This window comes from Polypterus senegalus, chromosome 2 (assembly GCF_016835505.1).
Source record: "Polypterus senegalus isolate Bchr_013 chromosome 2, ASM1683550v1, whole genome shotgun sequence".
Taxonomy (NCBI): domain Eukaryota; kingdom Metazoa; phylum Chordata; class Cladistia; order Polypteriformes; family Polypteridae; genus Polypterus; species Polypterus senegalus.
Genome location: NC_053155.1, coordinates 112,147,945 through 112,173,683, shown reverse-complemented (window position 1 = coordinate 112,173,683; position 25,739 = coordinate 112,147,945). Strand labels below are relative to the sequence as shown.

Here is a 25,739-nt window from a genome sequence, read left to right as displayed (position 1 = left end):
CCAACTTTTCAGAAGTTTCTTTAATACATCAAAACGTCCCTTGCATTTCATTAGAATTCTTTCTGAATTATTTGTAAGATATTGGAGCAATATGCATACATACCATGGTGATTGAAATAAACATAAGATAAATTGATTAAAGTCCAAAGATATAGCACACAGATATGTCAAAAAGGTAAACACATCCAGAAATGTGTTGCCTAACCATTTCTCATATTTCAGACTGAAAGGCAAATCTAACAATGTCAAGAGGTAGGAATAAATCCTGTGGAAATTAAGATGTTGGACAACATGTGTGAGATGTATGACTTATCTCTCATGCTTTGCTATATAAATTGGACACCTAAATTTTGTACAGTTTGTGAATAAGCTTTGTGTTAAAGTTATCTCACTTAAGATAACACATTAAATATTTTGAATGGAGGAGATTTTTGCACTTTATAGTACACAGGTACTGTAATTAAACTTACAGATATGGCTGCTGGTTTTTTGTCTTTTACAAACACTAGTTTCTTTTAGACCTGCGGTGTTGTAGTTGTTACATTTTAGTGACATTAGATTGATATCATACCTGGTTCATATTAATAACTGAAATAATATATACTATAAATTTGAAATTATTGTTAGCTCATTTTCATAAACATTTTATATCTTCCTCTTATATAGAAAAAAATTAAATGGAGATGTTGTTCTTGTTTGCTTAGCTAAAAGTAATCAATCATTATGACATTTAGTATTAATAATTTCAACCAGGACACAAGTGCTGAGAAAATGACTCCAACTACTGTTCATATTTATTTATTTTTTGCATTACACTACAACTGCATTAACTTCCAGACATAACACAGCATGAATATGAATCAGTCGAGTGATATATTGAATTTACTAATGCTTTGACTATACCTTCATCTTAGTTTATTAACACTACAAATTGCTGATGGTTGCACAAAAAAGCACAATCATTGCATACAGATGAGCTCTACTTGTAATGCAAAGTCCTGTTCACTGAATATTACAAAAACAGGACTGGTGACTGAGGCAATATCTATAGTGTTTCAGTAGCATTTTGAAAATCATTATATTTCAGTTTCATCCCCATAATTAAACACAGTGGCAATATCATATTCCCATCAATACTTGTTAATAAGCATTTGGGATTGTTTCTATAGTTGACAGTGGATCTTTATTACTGTTAATGTATGCGTTAACACTAAGAGAAAAACATTCTTAAGTCTTAGTTGGTACATTGATCAATTGTTTTGTAATAATGATTAGAACTACAGGAAGCTGGGGCTATCATGTTTCTTTAGAGATATATAAAGAACATCTGATGGATCAGGTGGCATGGTGGTTAATGCTGCTGCCTTTTAGGTGTATAAAATAAAGGTTGTTTCTTGCCCTTGGGGATTTGATGCAACTGCATTAACCACTGAGCCACCATGCCACACTGTTTGCAATTAAAAAAAATGAGCCTAAGTCAGCCTTTTAACTAGATCAATAAAGGGAGTAGCCAGTTATATGCCAGAACCTGTATGTGTTTTTGTATGCCTAAATATTTCATAAGTTATAATAAAGCAAGTGGATTAAATGAATTTGATAACTTTATAACTATACATTATGTTTGTTTGTCCCTGTGACTCTGCTGTTGATAAGCAGGTTATGTAAATGAGTGGATAGATGGATATTTTTGTTTGTGTGTTTGTGAGTTAACATGTATGGCAACCCTATGTAATGTTCAATTCAGTGGTTGAAAAAAGGGAGGGGAGGAAAATAAGACGGATACATCAAGGGTGACGTTTTTCAAGGTTAGCTCCCTGGAGATTTCCATCTTAATTGAGGGTTTGGTCCAGAATGGCAAGGACTCCCTGGGTTCCTGGAATAAATAAGGAGGTAGAATCGGAACAAGGTTCTGCCATGCAGAAGTGATTTCAATGGTCCTCCTGTTAGCCTTCCCTGTAATATCAGTTGACCCATAATATCAAAGGGACACATCCTAAGCTTGTGTGTCTGACAAGATATACTGTAGATATACATATACTGTGTATGCTGTGTGTGTGTTTCAGTATATATATTTTTATATATATATATATATATATATATATATATATATATTGTGAACCTTAACCCGGACACAGACAGACGGACATCTTTTGTTGCACCCAACACACGTTTATTTAAACTATATTTACAGTTCAGTTAGTGCACAACCCAGTGCCTCTTGCACCGATCCCCCAAAGTCCAGGCCTCACAGTCCAACTGCCTTTTTCCTGGCCGCCTCCAGTCCCCACCCGACTTCCGCTACTGAATGAAGGGAGGCGGCCCCTATATAGGAACCCGGATGGGCTCCAGCTGCTTCACGGCATTCCTCCGTAGATACGCCCCAGTGTGGCGGAAGTGCCGGCTGCGCACCCGGAAGCCCACCGGGTGTCCCCTGTCTTCTCCCCCCCCAGCACTTCCTGGTGTGGCGGAAGTGCTGGGCTCCAGGTTTCTTCAGGCACCAGGGCACTGCCTGGCGGTGGCCATGGGCCCCTACAGGGTTTGGCTTCCAAGCCCTCAACCCGTGGCCCCCAATACAACCAGGGCGGTCGCCCCCTCGCGGTCTGGAGGAGGTACAAGCCCTCCTCCGGTCCTCCTGGGCGGTCCGGCTAGGCTCCATGCCCAGCCGCCTGCGACAATCTATACTAATAAAAGGCAAAGCCCTCACTCACTCATTCACTCACTCACTCACTCACTCACTCACTCACTGACTCATCACTAATTCTCCAACTTCCCGTGTGGGTGGAAGGCTGAAATTTGGCAGGTTCATTCCTTACAGCTTCCTTACAAAAGTTGGGCAGGTTTTATATCGAAATTCTACGCGTAATGGTCATAACTGGAAGCAGTTTTTCCCCATTTACTGTAATGGAGATGAGCTTCAACGCCGTGGGGGCGGAGTTTCGTGTGACATCATCACGCCTCCCACGTAATCACGCAGTACATAGAAAACCAGGAAGACCTCAAAAAGCGCTGAAGAAAACATGCATTATATAATTGAGAAGGCAGCGAAACAATAAGAAGCGAGCAAGTGACATATACAACCATATTCATGAGTTCTGCTACTTGAAACAAAGCACGATGTAAACCTACACTTTAAATTAAGTTCATAGACAGGCTGCGCTGGCGTTTGTAATTTAGTGCCTGCCCATATAAGGCCGTCCGTCAGCGGCAATCCAATAGCAAACTGCCACTAAATATTCACGGGTTAAGGACTGTGCTTATGGAGAGGAAGATGAGATGGTCAGGGTGGTGTTTGACACAAACTCAGCAAAACTGCGAGAGAAAGTTTTAAGTGCCAGGACTAAGGTAACATTAAATACAGCCATGGACATAGCACGAGATGGCACCAGCACAGCTGGGAACCTTCGATGCATGTACACCGAGCGGCTCACGTGAACTGACGCAGTGCACAGATAAAAGGCAACAGTTCCAAAGAGCGCTGAACAAAAACCGAATTACACAATTGAAAAGGCAGCAAAAAATATGAAGCGTCTCATACATACAAGCATATTCATAAATCCAACTACTGCGGAAACAAAGCACACGTTGGAAAAAGTCAATGTCCCGCTAAAGGAAGACAGTGTAAAAACCCGTGCATGCAGTGTGTCAGGTCTCAGATAAAGAAGAAGACGAGCTGTTTATTGATGCAGTAAGAAACGAATCGATGAATGAAACCTGTCATCTTTACAACGATTGACAAACACGGAATGTAACTTGAACACAACACATCCTACAAATACGAACCTGATTGAAAGAAATAATGATAATCAAATCCTTGATGACAGCAACACTCAGTAACACTCACAAAACAAATACTGTATATTGACAGTCATGTTACGTTATTTTTAAAATGTTCCCTTTTCTTTTCTAGCTTTTTAACACACTACTTCTCGCTCGCGATGCGCTGGTATATATATATGTATATATATATATAACCCGATCTACATACTCGAATAATGGATACTTTATTCGCCATCAGTGATTGTTTTGGTAAAGCCATACTCAGTGTATTCATTAGATGAACGGTAAAAAAGTAAGGGCAAGGGAGGATGACTTATTGAGGCATGCAGGCTGTAGCGCCAACTCTATCTGAATTGCGCAATCACATTTGAAAAAATATATCTTTTCAAGTTCTATTTAGTCCATATGTGTCAAACTCAAGGGCAGCGGGCCACATCCGGCCCGGCGTGTAATTATATCCGCCCCAGATCATTTTATATACTGTATTATTGTTATTAAAGCCGGGTATATGAAGCGCTGGTAACACAATAAACTACAGATCCCATAATGCAGCGCTTCAGCTGCCTTGCCTAACAGTTACCGCGTTAATCAAGTCTACCTTAAGATGCTGCAAGTTATTGCGAAGCTAGCTCACACGATGCTGAAGAGAAAAGTTGATTCTGAAAATAGAGCCTTTAAAACCGATGGGAGGCTGAGTATATGTTTACTGAACCCGTGTGTCTCATTTGTGGAGCTAATGTGGCTGTAATTACAGAATTTAATCTAAGACGGCACTATAAAACAAAACATCAGGGTAACCTGAAAGACCTGAATGCAATGCAGAAGATACAGAAAGCAGAAGAATTAAATAAGAATCTGACACTTCAGCGGACGTTTTACCGTGCACAATCACAAAGTGATTTCAATTGAGGCTGCTTTTATGGGAGACACAACCACTTGCCCCACTTTCCCTATTACCAAGTAATGTTAAACCAAGTCGTCACACGGTGTTCCCAAATACGCACTTTGCTGATAAACTGAGCGCACTGAGTTTGCACGGCGCTTTGGTGACTTTGAAGAACAAAAAGTCCGTCTACATGCGGCTCGAACCTTGTGCATGTTTGGTAGCACATATCTGTGTGAGAAGCTCTTCTCAGTGATAAAGACTAACAAAACAGCACACAGGAGTCGCCTCACTGATGAGCACCTGCAATCCATCCTGAGAATCTCCACAACACAGAACCTCACACCAAACAGAAACGAACCTGTGCCAAAAAAGATGCCAGGCGTCCAGCTCTAAAATGACATATGAGCAAAGACAACTGAATGATTTGATTTGTTATTGCTGAAAGGAACACATTTTATTTATATTTCCAGGTTTTGTTATGCAGCATGTTCATATTTGAATTTGTATAATTTTGACAGGATATATTTTTATGGAGAGCAAAATCTTTTGGGATATTTAAAATCTAAGTTTATTTTTATAAAATATAAAATTACATAAGAGTAAAGAAATTTGAATGTTTGTTCTTTTAATGTTTACTTTATTTCTAACTTGTATAATTTAGACAGGATATATTTTTATGGAGAGCAAAATATTATAAGTTGTTTAAGGTTTGAGTTGATTTATTCAGGAATAATATTCCTGTCTGTTTTTACCATTCCTACCAAAGATATTTCTGTCGACTAAATAAAAATTCCTTCTATTTAAAATTTAAATAGAACTTGAACAAATACGATAGTTCATAATATCCACGCAGACTTGCACGTAAGAGCGGGTGTCATCCGTTTTAACAAACAGCGTATTGCACTGATCTGAAATAGCTGTGTGTGTATATATGTAGATATGTATGTATATGTATATATATGTTTATATATGTGTGTGTGTATGTATATATATATATGTATTTGTGTGTATATATGTGTGTGTATGTATGCAGTATGTGTGTATGTATTTATGTGTGTGTATATGTATGTGTATATATGTAGATATATATGTATGTATATATGTGTATATGTATAGATATGTATAGATATATGTTTGTGTGTGTAAATATATATATATATATATATATATATTTATATATATATATATAGATATATATATATATATATGACAACAACACTCATCACTCACAACAGTGACAAAACAATAACATTGACAATCATGTTACGTTATTTTCAAAATGTTTCCTTTTCTTTTCATTGCTTCTTTAACACACTACTTCTCCGCATGGCTGGTATTTTGCTAGTATATATATATATATATATATATCTTATATATAAACATCTACTTGTGGAAGTGTGTCTGTCTATCTTTTTGGCCCGGAAGTGCGAGGCTACTGTATGAAGCTCAGAGAAAATGAATCTGTTGGAAAAGCGAAACCGTCAAGAAAAGAGAAATTCACTTAGCCTCTAATACACAAGTGAGGTAAGCACATCTGCAAATTAAAACCTCTGAGGATAGAGAAATTAGCTTAGCCGCTAATGCACAACCGATGCCACTGATTGAAGTGCCAGAATCCATGGTTTCTAGGAGCCCGGGCTTTTTACAGTATGGGCTTAAAATATACACGCGCTGTACATACACATATACAGTATCATAAATATATAAACAGTATGTCAATATGTTGCAATAAAAAGCACAGACGAGTATAAATGTTTGGGGGTGTTTAGGCCCCATGTACTGTAAAGCAAAACAAAACAGAGTCAGTGTTTTCTACCAAGTACAACAGACGTCAAAACAAAGGAGGTTGGACAATTTATAATGGTGCAACAGGAAATGATGGGGAAAGTCGTGATGGTTGATGGGAAAGTGATGTCATCTTTGGGGGACCGGAGGTTAGAAAGGACCCCGGAAGTGGGTGGTAGCAGAAGACTTCCAGGTTTGTTTATGGTGGTGGCTTTTCCGTTTTTCTAACGTAACAAGAAAAGAAAGGTTAGTACCCCGCCATTGTCCCCCGGCACGGCTTGTTGTGGCGCCTGTCAAGCCCTTAAGCCGCTCCCCATGCGCTTGTGCGTGACAATGTACATATTGAGGAGAAAATGTACTTCACTTCTGTTTCCCTCCTAAACAATTACATACTTCGTAAACATTCTGTTTAATTATTAAAAATAGTACTTCCTTCTTTAGAGAGTAGTTTGTGTGTTTGTTACTTATACCCATTATTTATGTCTGTATATCAGAAAGTTCATTGTCGTAGTTTATTACAATTATTAATTGCTTTTATGGTATTCAATTACTCAGGCTATCACACTGTTTGATTAGGTTGCAGGGGTAGCTCCTTCCTTTCTATAGATATGACAGAATGGGCCTTTGAACCTACCTTTTGACATTCTATCAGAATCCTTTTTCCTAGCGGTTCAAGTTGTGTTACAGTCGCCTATGGGATAGGAAAGGGAAAGAGCTTTGAGTATTTGCTCTGGCCCAGTGAACTATGCCTTATCTGTGCTTTCTCATGTTTATTGCCTAGTGTTTGTTGTTTTTTGCCTTTTGTCTTTTTGAAATCTGTTTTTTACTTAGGGTTTTTGGACATTTTTGCTTAAGCTTTCCCTTTTAGTATCTTTTCACCACTTCATCTTATGTCCCTCTCATATGAATTTTGAACTTTTTGAAAGATGATATGCTTTTTACCTGTCTTGCTCATAGCGTGTGTATTCTGCCAAATGCGGCAAGGTGTTACTTGGCTGTCTAGTTTAACTGTATGATTTCTGTGTATGGGAACCTATGACTGGAGGGTCTTGCCAAGTAAACGACTGCCATGTAAGGTTTGATAGGCTGCACATAACTTATTTTTTTGTTTGTATTTATAATTGTGTACAGTACCATGAAGATAACACAGCATTGAAACATTTTTGTATATCCCTGCCCTCAGCACCAATCCGTAGCTTCTGTGAGTTAAACCTATGCTCTTTCAGAGCTGAAGAGAATGCCTCCTGTCGTGGTGTTCTGTTTCCTTCAGAAGCAGATCCCGAAATGAAGCTTGACTCCTGAGTGTGTGGCATTTTATATGCAAAGCAAAGGACCGAAGTGACTTTAATGGTCTTCCAGGGCATTTTCCTCCACTGTCAGAAAGGAAATGGAAACTGATTGTGTATGCTTGTTATTCTTCCCCTGTGTTTTCCTTTCAGAATATCTGTGGAACACCCCCAAGCTTGCATGTTGTCACTGTATAAATTTTTTTTTTTGGAGACATTAGACAGTAAATGTATCTCCTTATTTACCCACTGCAAAGTTTTCTTTAGTTTCCTACTGCTTCCACATTTCAGCATGAATTTGTCCTGAATTACCTGTAAAATGTTTTAAATGGGCGGCATAGTGGCGCAGTGCTAGTGCTGCATCCTTCCGTTTTACATAAATGGCAACCCCACACACATTTTCTGTTATATCTTCCTTCCTAAAAATGTGTAGCCATCTATGCTGTATTAAGCCATATCTGTGTTATTATGCACAACTAAATACATTCCAAGCCACCTACCTGTTTTATTTTTGATTAAAGCAGGCCATTTTGAATATACAGTAATCCCTCGCTATATCGCGCTTCGACTTTCGCGGCTTCACTCTATCGCGGATTTTAAATGAAAGCACATCTAAATATATATCACAGATTTTCCGCTGGTTCGCTGATTTCTGCGGACAATGGGTCTTTTAATTTATGCTACACGCTTCCTCAGTTTGTTTGCCCAGTTGATTTCATATAAGGGACGCTATTGGCGGATGGCTTAGAAGCTACCCAATCAAAGCATGTATTACATATTAACTAAAACTCCTCAATGCTATAAGATATGCGTCCCGCGCGGAGTTTGATTGTTTGCTTGTCTCTGCCTCTATCTCACCCTCTCTGACATTCTCTGCGCCTGACGGAGGGGCTGTGAGCAGAGGTGCTGTTTGCACAGAAGCTGTTTGCCTAGTGGATACGGACGCACCTCTAAGAAATGCTGGACGCTTTATCGCGGTGCTTCCAGAAGCATACTTATTGATTTTTTGATGGTTTGCTTTAATCTCGATCGCTCTCTCTCTCTGATGTTCTCTGCGCCTGACGGAGGAGATGTGAGCAGAGGGGCTGTTTGCACAGAGGCTGTTTGCTTAGAAGATACTGACGCTCCTCTCAAAAATGCAAACTTAAAAGCACACGTATTGATTTTTTGATTGTTTGCTTTTCTTTGCGAGCGCGAGCGCTCTCTCTCTCTCTCTCTGAAATTCTCTGCTCCTGAAGAGAAGATCTATTTGCATTCTTTTAATTGTGAGAAAGAACTGCCATCTCTGTCTTGTCATGGAGCACAGTTTAAACTTTTGACTAAAGGGCGTTATTTCATGTCTAGAGGGCTCTAATAATGTTAACAGTGTGGGAGTGTTTATAAGGGCTTAAAATATATAAAAATAACTACACAAACATATGGTTTCTACTTCATGGATTTTCATCTATCGCGGGGGGTTCTGGAACGCAACCCCCGCGATCGAGGAGGGATTACTCTATTACTTATTTTACTTTGCCACTTCAGCATTGGACTAGAATTTAAGTTACTATGCATATTTGCTATTCCACTACTCTTCATCCTTTCATAAGAACTTATAAACCTGGCCTGTCCTAAACTCCCTCGCCCAATAAATGGTGTCAGTTAAACATTTCTGTAGGCCCCTTGCCATGATCTCTGTCTGAGATATTTCTGGGCCTTTCAGATGTTGCTTTTGAATTTTTCACTTCCTCTTAACTTAGATAGATAGATAGATAGATAGAATAAATATAACATTATTAAATAAATAATATAACAATAGCAACATCCCTCCTCAAGTATACACCAGAATTACTAGAGAGGGGATGTGCAACATTGTTCCTAATGGCTGTCAATTTACTCTTCATTCTCTCCTTCACCACTTATTACAGTGTAAATTCAAAGCTGGAAGCATTTAGGGGTTTAACTTTTTGCCTTCTTCTGCATTTTAAGAGTATTTTATCTTTTATCTCATTCAACTGTTCAGAGGAGCCTATAGTTATTGAGAGTGGGCACATTATTCTAAGAAGTTGAAAGGATTTGAGTATTTATTCAACTCTTAGCCTCCCTGCTGCTAAAATTTTAGTCAAGTTGGATTGTGAATATTATTATTCATATATTATTGAATGATTTGGTCATATACCACTGAATCAATTGCAGGGTGTGCAGAGTTGGTGACAATGTTGTGAATAACTGTAACACTTTATTATAGAACTACAATGGTACAACAAAAATAGTCATAACATGTGTTGTATACCTTATAAGATTGTACTGCTACAACACATTAGATAACGCAGAGGTCATTTGTATACAGAATTGGCACAGTGTCCAATATGGCATCACATATGGAAAAAAATCATATTTTGTTCTGTCTTATCATTATTCAGAAATCAAGTCTTTTCATGAGTGATTCTTGATTTACTTTTATTATATTGGTGTTTGTCGGATGAAATATGGACTCATGTTGAAAGGTTGTAAAACAGCTGTTGCTTACACGAATATTAACTCTTTAATTTAGTAATGCTTTTGTGCTTAGCAACAACTGTAGTAATGAAAGTAACGCAGTTGTTTACAACACATAACCATATGTAAATACTGTATGTATGCCTTCAAAATTTGCTTGCTGTGTTTGTAATTCCTGAGAACGAAATGAGGTTAAAATAGTGTCAGTGTGCAAGACACACAGCACTACATTGAAAGATTATTTTATTTGTATACATTTCAAGTGATTGTTCAGGCTTCATAAAGCATAAATATGCTAACACAGTGATATGTTCATTTGTCTCCAGTATGTCTCAACATGGCCTTACCCCAATGTATCTAGAATTTTGCCTTCCCTATGGACAGTTTTATGTATGTATGTACTGAAATAGCAAGTCAGTGTGTAATTCGTACTTTTAATTGCCCTCCTTCTTAAACGAATTACAAATATTTCTAAGAAATTCATAAGTATTTGTTTTCTTTGCCATAACTTATAATGCTTACATTTCTTTAGCCATTGCCTTTTTATGTAGAGTTTGCTCTGATAAATGTTCCTAGATGCTGATCAGCAAAAAGCAGTGAAAAGAACATTGAATGTTAATGAGGAGCAATTACTTGACTGACATTTTCATTAGTTTGCTTGTTAAACATTTCTTACAAATGAACAGGTAAATGAATATGGCACAGAAGAAACTGCTCACTTTAGCATTCAGTGCTGTCAGCATTGGAATCAGATTAAGAGACCAAAATCTGTAGAACAGTTTGAATTAAAAGAAATGACAAAGAGACCTATGCATTTCAAATATTTCAGAATTTCTTAAAATAAAAGGATCAAAAAGGGCAACTCATAAAACAATGAGATCAAAAAAGTAACAATGACACACTCCACAACCTCTGGAGGCCCTCAGGTCTAAACTTTGGAACCACTAATGAAGACTGTTCAACAGTTGAATCTATGTTACAGATAAAGAGATCAGTTTTTCCCAACATGAAAGACCGTATACTACATTTATCAACTTTTTAAAATAATTATTTGGACAAGGGATATTCAGTATAGAGTGGTATATTGTACCTATGTGATTTAAAGACTCCAGAGTCTTAGCACATTTCAGTTTTGCCTTCATTTCAAATGCCTTTTAGATTGCCCTAAAGTGTTAGTTATTGTGGTTCTCTTTAAAAGTATTTCAATAAGCTACACCCTTATTCATGGAAGATTATTGCTTTGTGCAATTCATGCTGAGTTAGGTTTCATTACTTCATGCCCCTGATAGACCCCGTGATATGAAGGAGAAATTTTATCTCTAAATTGTTCTGCAAGCGTCTGGGTAACTTTAGGAAGGTTAGGGGAAAGTTGTTTTAGACAGAGAAGCCTGTTCAGTGAATCTCTATTTGCTGCTACCAGAACCTTTTCCGGGAAAAGCAAAAATAAGATAATAATTAAGATAATAATGACTTATTCTAATTCAAGTGTAAGGGTGAAACAAAACCTATCCTGGCAGCATTGAGCAGAAGGTATAGTAAGTATTTGGAGGAATGCACCCTGTTGGGGTAAGTTGTCTATCATACTCATAACAACACCCAGACTCACAAAAGAGTCACAGTCAAACTACAGTAACATGCACACAAGTAAAGCAGAGTATCCGAGGAAACCATCACAGCGTCCCACAGAAGATCAACTACTCTGTAAAGTCCCTTAATGTGCTAATGATTATGTTCCTCTCTAGGAGCCTTTCAGTAAACCAGTGCCTTATTAATGAAAATTGGCTGTCTTGTGCCTTTCAATATCTTAGTCTTGTTTGGAATCGCTGAGCTCAGAAAATGAATAAGGATTGACATTTCCTGATTTTGTTATTCATTAATATGGTTGTCAGGCCATGTTTTGAGACTGTAACAGAAAAGTTATCAGAGTGTACACTAAAGTATTATAGTTATTGTATTGTCCACGTAAATGCAGTATTGAGTGTTTTTTCTTTTAAATCAGAAGAACAAGTACAATAAAGTTGGAATTGCCATCAGAAGCAGGTTAGAAGTACACCCCAGTGCCCTCTAGATCTCAACACAGTTCTGTAGTGTTTCTAAAAATTGCTGAGTGTTCATTTCACCCTGACCTTACACCAGTGAGTCATCTTGCTGCATTAAGAGCAAAATGGAAAATATACTTACTGTTGACAATAAACCAGAAAGTCAAGTAAACAATTTAATATGACTTTGAGTGCAATCTCACAAATGCACTCATATATGTTTTTTTTCCCCCATAAGCTTCTATACTAGGACAGCCTGAATCTACTGCATGTATTATTTATGCTCTAATGAACATGCATATTATTTATTATAAAAGTCATATTTCATTGCTAAGTAATTTTCATTATTGTGGTTAGTGTATTTAGTAAAGAGGTGTTATGGAATGTCACACTTCATCAAATAGTTAATGCATTTGGACTCTGTCTTGAGTTTTATTAATTTTGGTATTGTTATATATTGCTGGGTTCATAGGGTGCCTGAGTATTAGGTTATTTTATTTCTGAGGTTTCATTAGTTGCTATAACCTTTCTCATAAAATATACCAGCGCCAAATCAGTCTATAGAAAAATAAAACTCCATAAAACCATAGAGAAAAAACAAACTTCATCTGATTTGTCTTTGGAAACACAGAGCTGTTGAACAACTGTCTCTTGTACAACAAGATCATGGAAAAGTTTGTTATTTTTTGTTGAGCTTTTGGGTCATCAGCAGTCCCCTGGTGGATTGTTTCAGAAAAAAGCTTGAAAGACTGCATAGCCTGATGGATTCTAGAAAGACAGCAGCCAGATGTTAACCCTTGTGGTAGTCAGCTAAGTAAAACAAGGTGTGTTAGCAACTTTTTAAATCCTATAACCAATAAAATACTCTGTATGCCTCTTCTTTTTAATTCTCTCTATTACCAGAACATTCTGAACAAGTTCTTGTTTTTATAAAAGATCTTGTCCTCCACCTTCAACTCTGTCTTGTTTCACAGTTAATCTCTGAATATTTGCATTTTTAAAAAGCCTTGTCATAGAAGTCATATAGCATCAATATTCCTACTTTAAGTCTAAATAATTTGATATATTTATAAGCTAAATCCTTGTATATTTATGAAATAAAAGTCATATATATATATGTATACAGGGTGGTCCAGACCTAGTTATACAGATCCAGATTATCTGGATGACTTTGATTTATGTGGGGACGATTCCAGTTTGGTGCAAAGACATTTCTTCATGTCGTAAGTTTGCACACTTTTTCGATGGTCTGGGATTTGCAGCACCCTATATATATATATATATATAGCTGATATATATCCATCATATATATAGTTGATATATATCCATTATATATATATGTATATATAATGGATAGCAGCCAGTGCCATTACCTGACCGGGACACCTCCATAATGGAAGGACAGGGGGAGATGACTTACGAAGGGTGTTGTTGGGTTCTAGGGATGCCACTAGGGGGAGCTTTGGGAGCTGCAGAGACCTACTTTGTGCTAACGCCACCCCTGAAAGTAATTTCAGGTTTCTCTGTGTCTCTGTGAGCCACCTGGAGTTCTCCTGGGTGTGGCTTAAAAGTAGCCAGCTACCTCACAGCCTGAATCGGGTTGTTGTGGAAGAAGCTCACCTATGAGGTATGGAGAAGGAAGGGGACTGCAAGGCTCTGAAGAAATGGGAGTTTTACTCTACTTGTGACTGCTGGGTCAGGGAGCGTGAAAAAAAGTTTTTGTGTTGGACTCAGCTGGTGTCTCTACCTGTTTGTGTTGGGTCAGGGCTGTAGGTGCACCCCTGGTTTACACTATATATATATATATATATATATATATATATATATATATTATATATATATATAAAACAGAACAAGATGTAGAGGACAGGAAGATATGGAACAAGATGATCTGCTGTATATACATGAGATATGCCAACTTGATTGAGTAGTGGTACATCATGACTTTGAAAGAACTGTTTTATTCAAATGATATATTTTGTTTTTGCATGAAAAAATCCATCACCCCTCCCAATAACCTCTCCATTAACTGTTCAGAATAAATGCAAAGTAAAGAAGCAAATGATGTATTTTCTTTAGGGAGTGAAAGACGTGCTTGTGCAGTCAATATGCTGCTAGGTTAGGTTAAAAAGCTAGGGAGTGTAACTGATATGAGCCTCCTGAAAGTACATCTGCAAAAAGTGATATTAAAATATACTGCATGTGAAAGCATAACTTTATTTCAGTGAAAAGTGATTTATTTTAAACATCACCAATCTATACCGTTTAGGTTCAGTGACTGTGTGCAAACTGAATCAAGAATTTATGCAACCTGAAGCAGGCATTGTGCAATCTTGTTTTCTAAATTCATTTCTGTAGGTTTATTCAGCATGATGCCTTTGTCGGACATGCTTAATTTAGTTCATTGTCTCAGGGAGAGCCTATCCTGGCAGTAACAGACAGAAGGCAGCAGAAACTTCTAGACACAGCGTCAGTCCTCAGAAGGGCTCAAGTTTAGAAGCATTAGTTAACCGGAGCTCCTCTGGGTATGTTGGTGGAAGAGTGGAGTATCAGGAAGAAATCCTATGCAGCCACAAGGAGAACAAAGTGCAAACTCCACATTGAGAATCAGTAGTGCTAACCACTTTATCACTCTGCCACCCATCAAATGTTATTTTGTTAACTATAAATCTATATAACGAACAGTGATTATGTAATTAAAATGTGACTGGTTTATTTACTACATGATAGATAGATAGATAGATAGATAGATAGATAGATAGATAGATAGATAGATAGATAGATAGATAGATAGATAGATAGATAGATAGATATTAAAGTAAAATAATTGAATAAATCTGGAAAAGCTCCAAATTTATATGACTGATATATTACATTAATTGGACAAAAAGAAATATTTAGGCATGATTGTGGTAATGTGCCTACCAGGCATTACCAAATTATAGGAAAACATTCTATGACTAGTGCAATCAGTTTAGAACAACGGAGGTACTCACCTTTTTAAACGGCTGAAGTGAGAACATGTGCTTCCGTGAAAATTTTAACTTTTCTTCTGTTATTACCACACTATGTGAAGGCAGGCCTACTGGACTTTGCATGTGCCCAGTCAAAAGGAGAGCATCTCCATAGCCACCTATCGCTGCAAAGTAAGAAGCGTGGAGCGTTAATTTAATAAACTGATGTTTTAGTTCCGAGAAGGGAATCCTAAGATACAATTTCAAAAGAAAACTTACTATAGCAAATCTGGAGAACATATAGGCTTGTCCGGTTAAAGCACATTGTGGGTGTGCTCCTGCTCGTGCTTGTGCTCTCACATGAGGCCACATGCAGTTTAATAAAGGCCTTGCAGGGGATGGGCCTAGCATGTGCCTAGAATGTGCCTGCGTCAGCTGCGATTGGATAAATGGAGTGGTGTGATGCAGGATTGGTTAGAAGATTTGTTGCCCAGTTAAAAGCCACCTCCTGCCTATAGGGGTCGTCTTTTGACTCAGTGCATTTGTTGTAGCTAATCCAAATAGTACATCAAGCATAGTAGCTTGTGCCTTGTTTTATACAGTATGTATTTTCTTTTGTATTCAGAAATATAAATATCTCCTAGTTGTGGTATAGTTTTGGTGAAGGGTTGTGGTGCCCTTTTTGTCTTTTTTGTATATACACTGATTTATTTCTGTTTGTATATATTTTTCAGGATCATTGGAAGGACTTTGTTTTGTGTGGAATATTCCAGACTGGATTTTAATTTGGAACACTACCATTTTTTTATGTATATACTTTTATTGATTTTGATTCTTTTTCATTTGGGGACTTTTTTTGGGCATCACAGGTAGTGAAGACTATATAAATTTCTGCTTGATACTGTTTTTACTTGCACCTGTAAGTAAAACCCACTTTTGTTTTTGCAATACCATCTTTTTGTGTCTGTGTCTCCCTATAATAGAACGTCAATCAAAATGATACCTTTTAGGCTACCTAAAAAGATCACAATATGCAAGCTTTCAAGGCAACTCGGGCCCTTCCATCTTGCCTGAAGTAGGGGCCTGAGTTTGTAATCTTTCAAGTTATCCAATAAAATTTGTCATTTTTCTTGGCTTCTCATTATATCCATAATGGCTAACACGGTACAAGACCCTAGTGCTGTGTCTCCCTGTGTAACACCTCTCAAGTCTGAACCCAATTGATCTTGAACTACAAGATACCCAGCATGTGGCTGGTGCCGTCTTTCCCACTACATAGAATGTCACAATGATATTTACCAAAATAACTTTCTAAACAAAAAATCTTGCTTTACACTGTTCTTGTCTTGCAGTGGCACTTATATTTCCAAACCCCATTATCTGACTGAACTTCTTTGTGGGGTTACAAAGGGATTTGCTCTGATCATGAAACAAAAATTAAAAAAATGATAACCAATTACTGTATAACCACAAAAAATGGTAGCAATCTACAGCACTCATTCAACTTTAACTGAGATTGACGTCTTTTACCTTTTTCAATTCAAGCCTACTCAGTCTAAGTATGCTGTGTAAATGGTGATTCACCTTACTGGAGGCCTGAGAAAGTGGGCGACTGCTGAACCATTAGATTCTGACTGAATTTTCTCCATTGTCGAATTTTTAAAGAAAACTTGTCATGACAATGTGTATTCTGAAGCACAGTGAGAATACTCCTAAAAGAGCTGAAGTAAAAGCCAACAGCATTTCATTTTCCATCTTTAAGCAGGCTTTAGTAGGCCTGTCCAGTTCAATTCATCTTTACAACTTGGTAGAATAGTAAATACATTCTTTGATGGTGCCTTAGGAAATTAGGAGCATTACTGTTTCATGGCTTTGACTTTTGGTTTGCTGTCTGTATGGAGTTTTTGCCTTCTTATTGTGTCTGTGTGGATTTTTGCATGTTTGATGAGGGCACCTTTGTGTAAAAATGTAACTTGGATTACAGAATGTCAAAGTTTATCAAAAATATACTGTATATATATATATATATATATACATATATATACAGTATATATTTATACCAGCTGTGTAAGCCTGTGCTGTAAAAAGTCCGGCTGATAGAAACCATGGATTCTGGCACTTCAATCAATCAATCGTATCAGTTGTGCATTAGCAGTTAAGAGGTTAAGGTTCTCTTTTCTCAGTGGTTTCGTTTTGCCGATGTGCTCACCTCACTTGTGTATTAGCGACTAAGCGAGTTTCTCTTTTCTCTGCGGTTTCACTTTGGAGACAGAGATGCTTTCTTTGACCATGGTGTCAGCGAGCCCCTAACCCTAACTCGAACACACTTGCACAGTCCCAGGTTCAAATAATGGAAGGTTTTAATATAAATACCTCCAAATGTGACAAAAACACAAACACTGGTCTTCCTTTCCACAATACTACAGCACTACCCTCCTCCACTCAAGCGTTGCTCCTCTACCTCCCAGCTCTGACACGCCTGGATAAGGGAGTGTGGTCCCTTTCATTACAGACTAGCAAAATACCCGCGCTTCGCAGCGGAGAAGTAGTGTGTTAAAGAAGTAATGAAAAAGAAAAGGAAACATTTTGAAAATAACGTAACATGATTGTAATTGTAATTGTTTTGTCACTGTTATGAGTGTTGCTGTAATATATATATATATATATACACATACACACACACATATAAACATATATATACATTTTCACATATACATATCTACATATATACACACATATATATACAGTGCATCCGGAAAGTATTCACATCGCATCACTTTCCACATTTTGTTATGTTACAGCCTTATTCCAAAATGGATTAACTTCATTTTTTCCCTCAGAATTCTACACACAACACACCATAATGACAATGTGAAAAAAGTTTACTTGAAGTTTTTTGCAAATTTATTAAAAATAAAAAAATTGAGAAAGCACATGTACATAAGTATTCACAGCCTTTGCCATGAAGCTCAAAATTGAGCTCAGGTGCATCCTGTTTCCGCTGATCATCCTTGAGATGTTTCTGCAGCTTAATTGGAGTCCATCTGTGGTAAATTCAGTTGATTGGACATGATTTGGAAAGGCACACACCTGTCTATATAAGGTCCCACAGTTGACAGTTCATGTAAAACACAAACCAAGCATGAAGTCAAAGGAATTGTCTGTAGACCTCAGAGACAGGATTGTCTAGAGGCACAAATCTGGGGAAGGTTACAGAAAAATTTCTGCTGCTTTGAAGGTCCCAATGAGCACAGTGGCCTCCATCATCCGTAAGTGGAAGAAGTTCGAAACCACCAGGACTCTTCCTAGAGCTGGCCGGCCATCTAAACTGAGCGATCGGGGGAGAAGTGCCTTAGTCAGGGAGGTGACCAAGAACCCGATGGTCACTCTGTCAGACATCCAGAGGTCCTCTGTGGAGAGAGGAGAACCTTCCAGAAGGACAACCATCTCTGCAGCAATCCATCTGTCTTATTCCTGTATTCACCTTTCTTCCCCTTGCGGGGATCAAACCTCAAACATCTGCCTCAGACATTGCACCACAGTTTCTGGTTTGCTTGCTTGTCAGGGTGAAGATTGGAGTATTACATCTATAGGTCTGATCGCATTATTTGGGCATGGTGAATGTTTGCCGATTGGCCAACCAACTACAATCAATACCTGGCAGACAACCCCAGAAATAATCAGATTGCAATCAGAACTATAGATATATAAATATATTCCCCACATATACGCACACACACACAATTTACAGCGACCAAGTTGAGGCTACTCGTACTTACGGCCAAAGCAGTAAAAGGCTGTATGTTTGTTTATCACATACTTGCAGCAGCACTACCAGCCATATAATGTACACTCCGCATAGAAGCAGAGAGAAAAGTGGTGGTATAAGTTCAGAGGTAGCAGGGTCTTGGCTATCTGGTTTCCTGTACTGCTGCTGCAACCAACAAATGACCATAAACTAGCAATTAGTTAAAAAAAAACAACTTTTTTTGTCTATTTTTCTTCCATCAAGAAGATAGAAACCACTCATAAATAGTAATAAATTACTATTACATCTTATTCTGACTCATGGCAGGCTCTTTAAGATTTGTTTTGATTGGTGCTGCACTTATTCATTCAACCCACACTGCCTTCCGTTATACTGACCCAGTGTGTAACTGCTAAAACTCGAAGATTGCTTTGTGCTGATCCATATCGGCAGTTAAAATTATGCTACCTGTTACACACACCAGCCCCACAGAGTTGAATTTGCAATAACCTGTACACTTTGTGACCAACATAGGGCCAAACAGCCAGTCCAAATGGAGTTGTACGTGGGTGCACAATATATTGTGGAAAAGAGATACTTGTAGTGGCCAAAAATAGTTGGGGTGCCTACCTGTTCACCCTGTTTAATTGTGAGGCAACAAAAAAAGACAAATTTTAAGGAAATAAACAGGTGCTAAGGGACACAGTAACAAACAACAAAGGTATAGCCACTCTGGTTCTATTTCATTAAGCCTGACTAGGAAGCACCACCCTGTCAAAGGCTTGAATCACAAGTGAGATGCCTTTTTCTAGGGGGCGGCCATGTTTATATTCTCTGAACCAGAAGGGACAGGACCTTTAGGAGCAATGTGTGTGTGGTCAGTTGCCCTCGTAGGCTGTCTTCTTTGGAGAGAAGAGACAAAAAAGTTAGTAACAGTGTCCCTTCCCATCCCGAGGCATCACCACATACCTGATCAGAGCTGGCAAGCTGATCTTAGATGCACATGAGTAACAGTATATATAATACTCTCTCTCTCTCTCTCCCTATATATATATATATATATATATATATATAGTGGAGGATGGCCCGGACACAGACAGGCAGACAGCGATGATTCACACACGTTTATTATACATTTCCAATATACAGTGCAGCACACAACCCCAAACAACTCCCCCAAAAATCCAGGCCTCTACACAATGCCTCTTTCTTCAGGCCACCTCCTTTCCTCTCCACCAAGCTCTGTCCTTCTCCTCACCTGACTCCAGCCATTGAATGGAGTTGGTGGCCACTTTTATCCCCACCCGGACATGCTCCAGGTGCCTCCCAATAATCTTCCCCCAGCACTTCCGGGTGTGGCAGAAATGCTGAGGGCCAGGGCTCCTCAGGCATTTGGGCGCCCCCTGGTGGTGACCATGGGCCCCTATAGGGTTGAGCTCCCAAGCTCCATTCCCGTGGTCCCCAAAGCCACCAGAGCGGTTGCCCCTTTGTGGTCTGGAGGAGGCGCAAGCCATCCTCCGGTCCTCCTATATATATATATATATACAGGACACCCTGACCATGAAAGGGCCAGGGGAGAGAATATTTTCAAGACCATTTTCCCCAGACCAACAAAGGGCAGCCCTCTCGGCTTCCAGCAGGGTCATGGGTAATGAACATGGAAGGTCAAACCTTCTGGGGCCCATGGCCACCACCATAAGGTGCCTGAACGTTTGCAGGGACATCTTTGGCAGCACCAGAAGAAGCTCGTTGGGCACCTGGACTCCTTCCCGGGTGCCCTATAAAAGGAGCCAGTTACCACTACTCAATGGCTACTCAAAGGAGTCAGGAGGAAATGGACTGGCTGAAACAAGGGACTGTGTTGCAGATTTGTGCTGGACTGTATAAATATGTAAGTAAACCATGTGCTGTGTGGACTAGAATTAGTGTCCTGTCTGTCTTTGTCAGGGTTAGGGTGGGTGTAAGCACTCTTTGGCATCACTATATAAATTTATATGTATATATATATATATATATATATATATACAGTGGGATGCAAAAGTTTGGGCAACCTTGTTAATAGTCATTATTTTCCTGTATAAATCGTTGGTTGTTACGATAAAAAATGTCAGTTAAATATATCATATAGGAGACACACACAGTGATGTTTGAGAAGTGAAATGAAGTTTATTGGATTTACAGAAAGTGTGCAATAATTGTTCAAACAAAATCAGGCAGGTACATAAATTTGGGCACCACAAAAAAGAAATGAAATCAATATTTAGTAGATCCGCCTTTTGCAGAAATTACAGCCTCTAAACGCTTCCTGTAGGTTCCAATGAGAGTCTGGATTGTGGTTGAAGGTATTTTGGACCATTCCTCTTTATAAAACATCTCTAGTTCATTCAGGTTTGATTACTTCCGAGCATGGACAGCTCTCTTTAACTCACACCACAGATTTTCAATTATATTCAGGTCTGGGGACTGAGATGGTCATTCCAAAACGTTGTACTTGTTCCTCTCCATGAATGCCTTGGTGGATTTTGAGCAGTGTTTCGGGTCGTTTTCTTGTTGAAAGATCCAGCCCCGGCGCAGCTTCAGCTTTGTCACTGATTCCTGGACATTGGTCTCCAGAATCTGCTGATACTGAGTGGAATCCATGCGTCCCTCAACTTTGACAAGATTCCCAGTCCCTGCACTGGCCACACAGCCCCACAACATGATGGAACCACCACCATATTTTACTGTAGGTAGCAGGTGGAATGCTGTGTTCTTTTTCCTCCATGCGTAACGCCCCTTGTTATGCCCAAATAACTCAATTTTAGTTTCATCAGTCTGCAGCACCTTATTCCAAAATGAAGCTGGCTTGTCTAAATGTGCTTGAGCATACCTCAAGCGGCTCTGTTTGTGCTGTGGGCGGAGAAAAGGCTTCCTCTGCATCACTCTCGCATACAGCATCTCCTTGTGTAAAGTGCGCCGAATGGTTGAACGATGCGCAGTGACTCCATCTGCTGCAAGATGATGTTGTAGGTCTTTGGTGCTGGTCTGTGGGTTGGCTCTGACTGTTCTCACCATTCGTCGCTTCTGTCTATCCAAATCTTTCTTGGTCTGCCACTTCGAGCCTTAACTTGAACTGAGCCTGTGGTCTTCCATTTCCTCAATATGTTCCTAACTGTGGAAACAGACAGCTTAAATCTCTAGGACAGCTTTCTGTATCCTTCCCCTAAACCATGATGGTGAACAATCTTTGTCTTCAGGTCATTTGAGAGTTGTTTTGTGACCCCCATGTTGCTACTCTTCAGAGAAAATTAAAGGAGGAGGGACACTTACAATTGACCCCCTTAAATACTCTTTCTCATTATAGGATTCACCTGTGTATGTAGGTCAGGGGTCACTGAGCTTACCAAGCCAATTTGAGTTCCAATAATTAGTTCTAAAATTTTTGGAATCAATAAAATGAAAACGGTGCCCAAATTTATACACCTGCCTGATTTTGTTTGAACAATTATTGCACACTTTCTGTAAATCCAATAAACTTCATTTCACTTCTCAAACATCACTGTGTGTGTCTCCTATATGATATATTTAACTGACATTTTTAATCGTAACAACCAACGATTTATACAGGAAAATAATGACTATTAACAAGGTTGCCCAAACTTTTTCATCCCACTGTATATATATATATAGTGGACCACGGAAAAGTATTCCGGCGATAGTATGACAAGATGAATGACCAAGTGGATTGTTTTTATTCACTTACCCAGAAGTTACAACAGATGCTGAAACTGATTCCCTTTTACGTGTATGCACCTTTGGTCACGTCAGAGCATTTTGGCTGATATTACTTGCAGCTCTTCAACATTGATGCTGCGGATAGTGTTCATGATGTTACATGGATTGTTGGCGTACACTTTCTGCTTTAAATTTCCCCACAGATAAAAATCGCATGTGGATGAGTCCAGGGAACATGGTGGCCATAGCCCCTTCCTCACAGTCCTCTCCTCTGTAAACAGTTCATGAACCCGTGCCAGTAAGTTGAGTGAGGTGTGTACATTTTTTCTTCGGGTGTTAGTTAAAGTAAAATTGTTCAAAGATGTCCAGGTAAACTTCGGTATTCACAGTTGATTCGAAGAAAATTGGACCCACTATTCGTGTTCCTGATACCACGCACCAAACATCAATTTTCTGGTCGTGAATTGGCTTTGGCCTCCTCCAAAGAGTGTGGCACCGGTATTGGTGGCGGGCTACTTTTCTGTGGCTCACCAAGTATATACACATTGTATCTCTATTGAGAGAGAGAGAAAGAGAGCATTATTTTTTTGTTTACATTTTTACCCAACATTATTCTTATAAATGAATGTGTACATAATAAGATTAAGTTAAACTTAATTTGATAGAATTCTGCACATATATATATATATATATATATATATATATATATATATATATATATATATATATATAGTATGTATACAGTACATTATATTTTATATTTTACAGCCATGTTATGTTCCTCTGTAAGGGGAACCTTTTTCATATTTAGTAAAGTATTACATGCTAAATCCATGAACAACTTGTGAAATATTATTCGGCTCAGCTTGCTTGCAGTTACTATGCCGAATAGAAAATAAAGAAACCCTCTCAGCCCTGAGGGGAATGTTATTATAAATGATGTATCTTTGACGTACTATGATAAGCAGACCTGGCAAGCTTCAGCTGTGTGCTAGTTTGCTTTAGAAAAAAAATGGAACTAATTGATAATTGAATTGAATATTGTGTGACAAGAATCGTGCACACTCCAGGAACAAGTTGCTGTACTTTTAACCTAACATGATTTGCAATTCAGAGCTCAGTCTTAAAGCCCAGCTGTGCACAGCGTAGATTGCTCCTGCCTGAAGCAGGGATGCTGTCAAGTTGCTCTGCGAATTGAGTCATCTATTGACAAAGAGCTACCAGCCAACAGATAATGCTGTGCTGTTTCGCTCACACCAGTGCTGCTGCTAGCCCTGCTCCTACGGTTGTGTCTCTGCTTGCAGGATTTTTACCTGAGTAATTGGATGCAGTCAGCACAGGACTTCTTTTATTAAAAAACACAAGGAATTTAATCATTTCAATATTTCTGAGAAAAAAAGGAGGAAAAAAAGCAAAAAGGAGCAGAATGACCACTTATCTTAACAAGCAGCAAAGCTGCAGGGAATCTGAAGGCACACATCCCAGCAGAAGCATTGACTTAGCAATGAGTGACTCTCTTTGCTCCTGTGGCTGGCAGCATGAACCCCAAGGATACTATCATGGTTCTCAAACGCTCCCCTCTCCAGGGGGTACTCTGGCACGCAGTAAGACAAAACTCCGTTCAGACAGTGTTTGGAAAAGCCCCGGCCAAAGTGTGGGCAAAGAAAAAGGGACTAATTGTGAGTGGTGGGCCGGATGCACTTGTCAGCATGGATGGCATGATTCATTTCAGGTACAGCATCTTTTGTGTTTGCTCTAAGTTTTGCCGTTATGATGATATTTTATGTAAGACCTGGCTCTTGATCAGCATTATTAGTATACAGTTTTTGCACTTTTTAAGAGTGTTTCCAGGTGGAAAGCTCAACAGCTTTGATGCTACAAGCACTTTGATGTGAAAAGTGCTACATTTCTGATTATTTACGACAAGTCAGGTACCTTATATTTTTCTTCCGTATTCTAGAGACTCGAGTTACATGTAATAAATAATAGTGGGAAGCAGCACTTTCAGTAAGTATTTTTCCTTTGCTCTGACGAACACTCTTCTTTCATTTCTTTTTACACAAATGTTTTAATAATTATCTTCAATCATAAATGTCTTTTGAATGTTTCTTTATAGCATTTTCGTTCAGCAAATAGCTTCTGGCAATGAGGAGTATTCACATTATTTTTTAACCCCTTCTCACTATGAAAAAATGAAAAGTATGTTACAAGAATATACGGTAACTCTGGGCAGTGAGATTTGACATAGACTTTGTTGTGGTTAAAGCACTGAAGTGTAAAATCCCTTCAAAGTACTATTTTCTATTTTGCCCTGTTGTAACAATAAATAATTAAAGAAGTTCTTTTAAAAGCAAAAGAAAAGTAACAGAGATTGCAAATAACTTTAAGGCCTCTAAAGTTGAAGGTTTTCTTATAGTAAATGCAACTGACATGGAATATTAAAAAAATAGTGAAAGAAATGCACTGTTATAGATGTAACAGTTGTATATCAATTTTACTTTATAGCATTTAAATCCATCTCATATTTTTAATGACTTCCAGTTAGTTATAAAACTACTAAATGCTACACAAAATAATAAAACTATAGAAATTCCACCAATATTAAGGAGGAAGTGTGTGGTTAGTATCCTTCTTTCTATTGTATATAATTTATGAGTCTTGTTATATATGTAGTATTACAATACCTTTGTAACTTGGCATTGTTGTGTACCTATTATGTAAGGCATTATACAACTGAGACTAGAAGTAAGATTAATGGTTCTTCTATTAATAGAATACAGTCCAGGGAGAAAATCTTATAGAGAAAATAACAGATATAAGGTTTCATGAGTTGTCCATAGTGCATATGGAATTGCTAACATGAAAGGTTGTGTTCATTTAAAAGAACAGGCCAGAATATGAAATGCTGAGATGGCAACAAAATGATTCTAAGGAGTAATGTTGAAAGCAAGAAAAAGATAAAACGTGAAACATTGCTAATACAGGTGACCATGTCAAATGTATCATATGTGACAGTATGTAAAATGTGTTTCTGCTTTCTACTGTATTTTAGGCCAACTGTGAACTTCATTT

General features: G+C 38.3%; 1 protein-coding gene across 30 annotated transcripts in view; it reads left to right on the top strand.

Moving 5' to 3' along the window:
* Positions 1-25,739, top strand: part of dlg2 (discs, large homolog 2 (Drosophila)) — a 1,682,723-nt gene that overhangs the window by 1,130,787 nt on the left and 526,197 nt on the right. The window contains exon 1 of one of the 30 annotated variants that reach the window (XM_039744371.1): positions 23,974-24,399. The exons of 27 other annotated variants lie outside the window; for them this stretch is intronic. In XM_039744371.1, coding sequence (XP_039600305.1) covers positions 24,094-24,399 — 306 coding nt within the window. In that variant the 5' untranslated portion in view covers positions 23,974-24,093. Of the gene's footprint in view, positions 1-23,973; positions 24,400-25,739 lie in introns of those variants that run through there. 2 more of the 30 variants (XM_039744382.1, XM_039744385.1) reach the window with 2 other exon arrangements.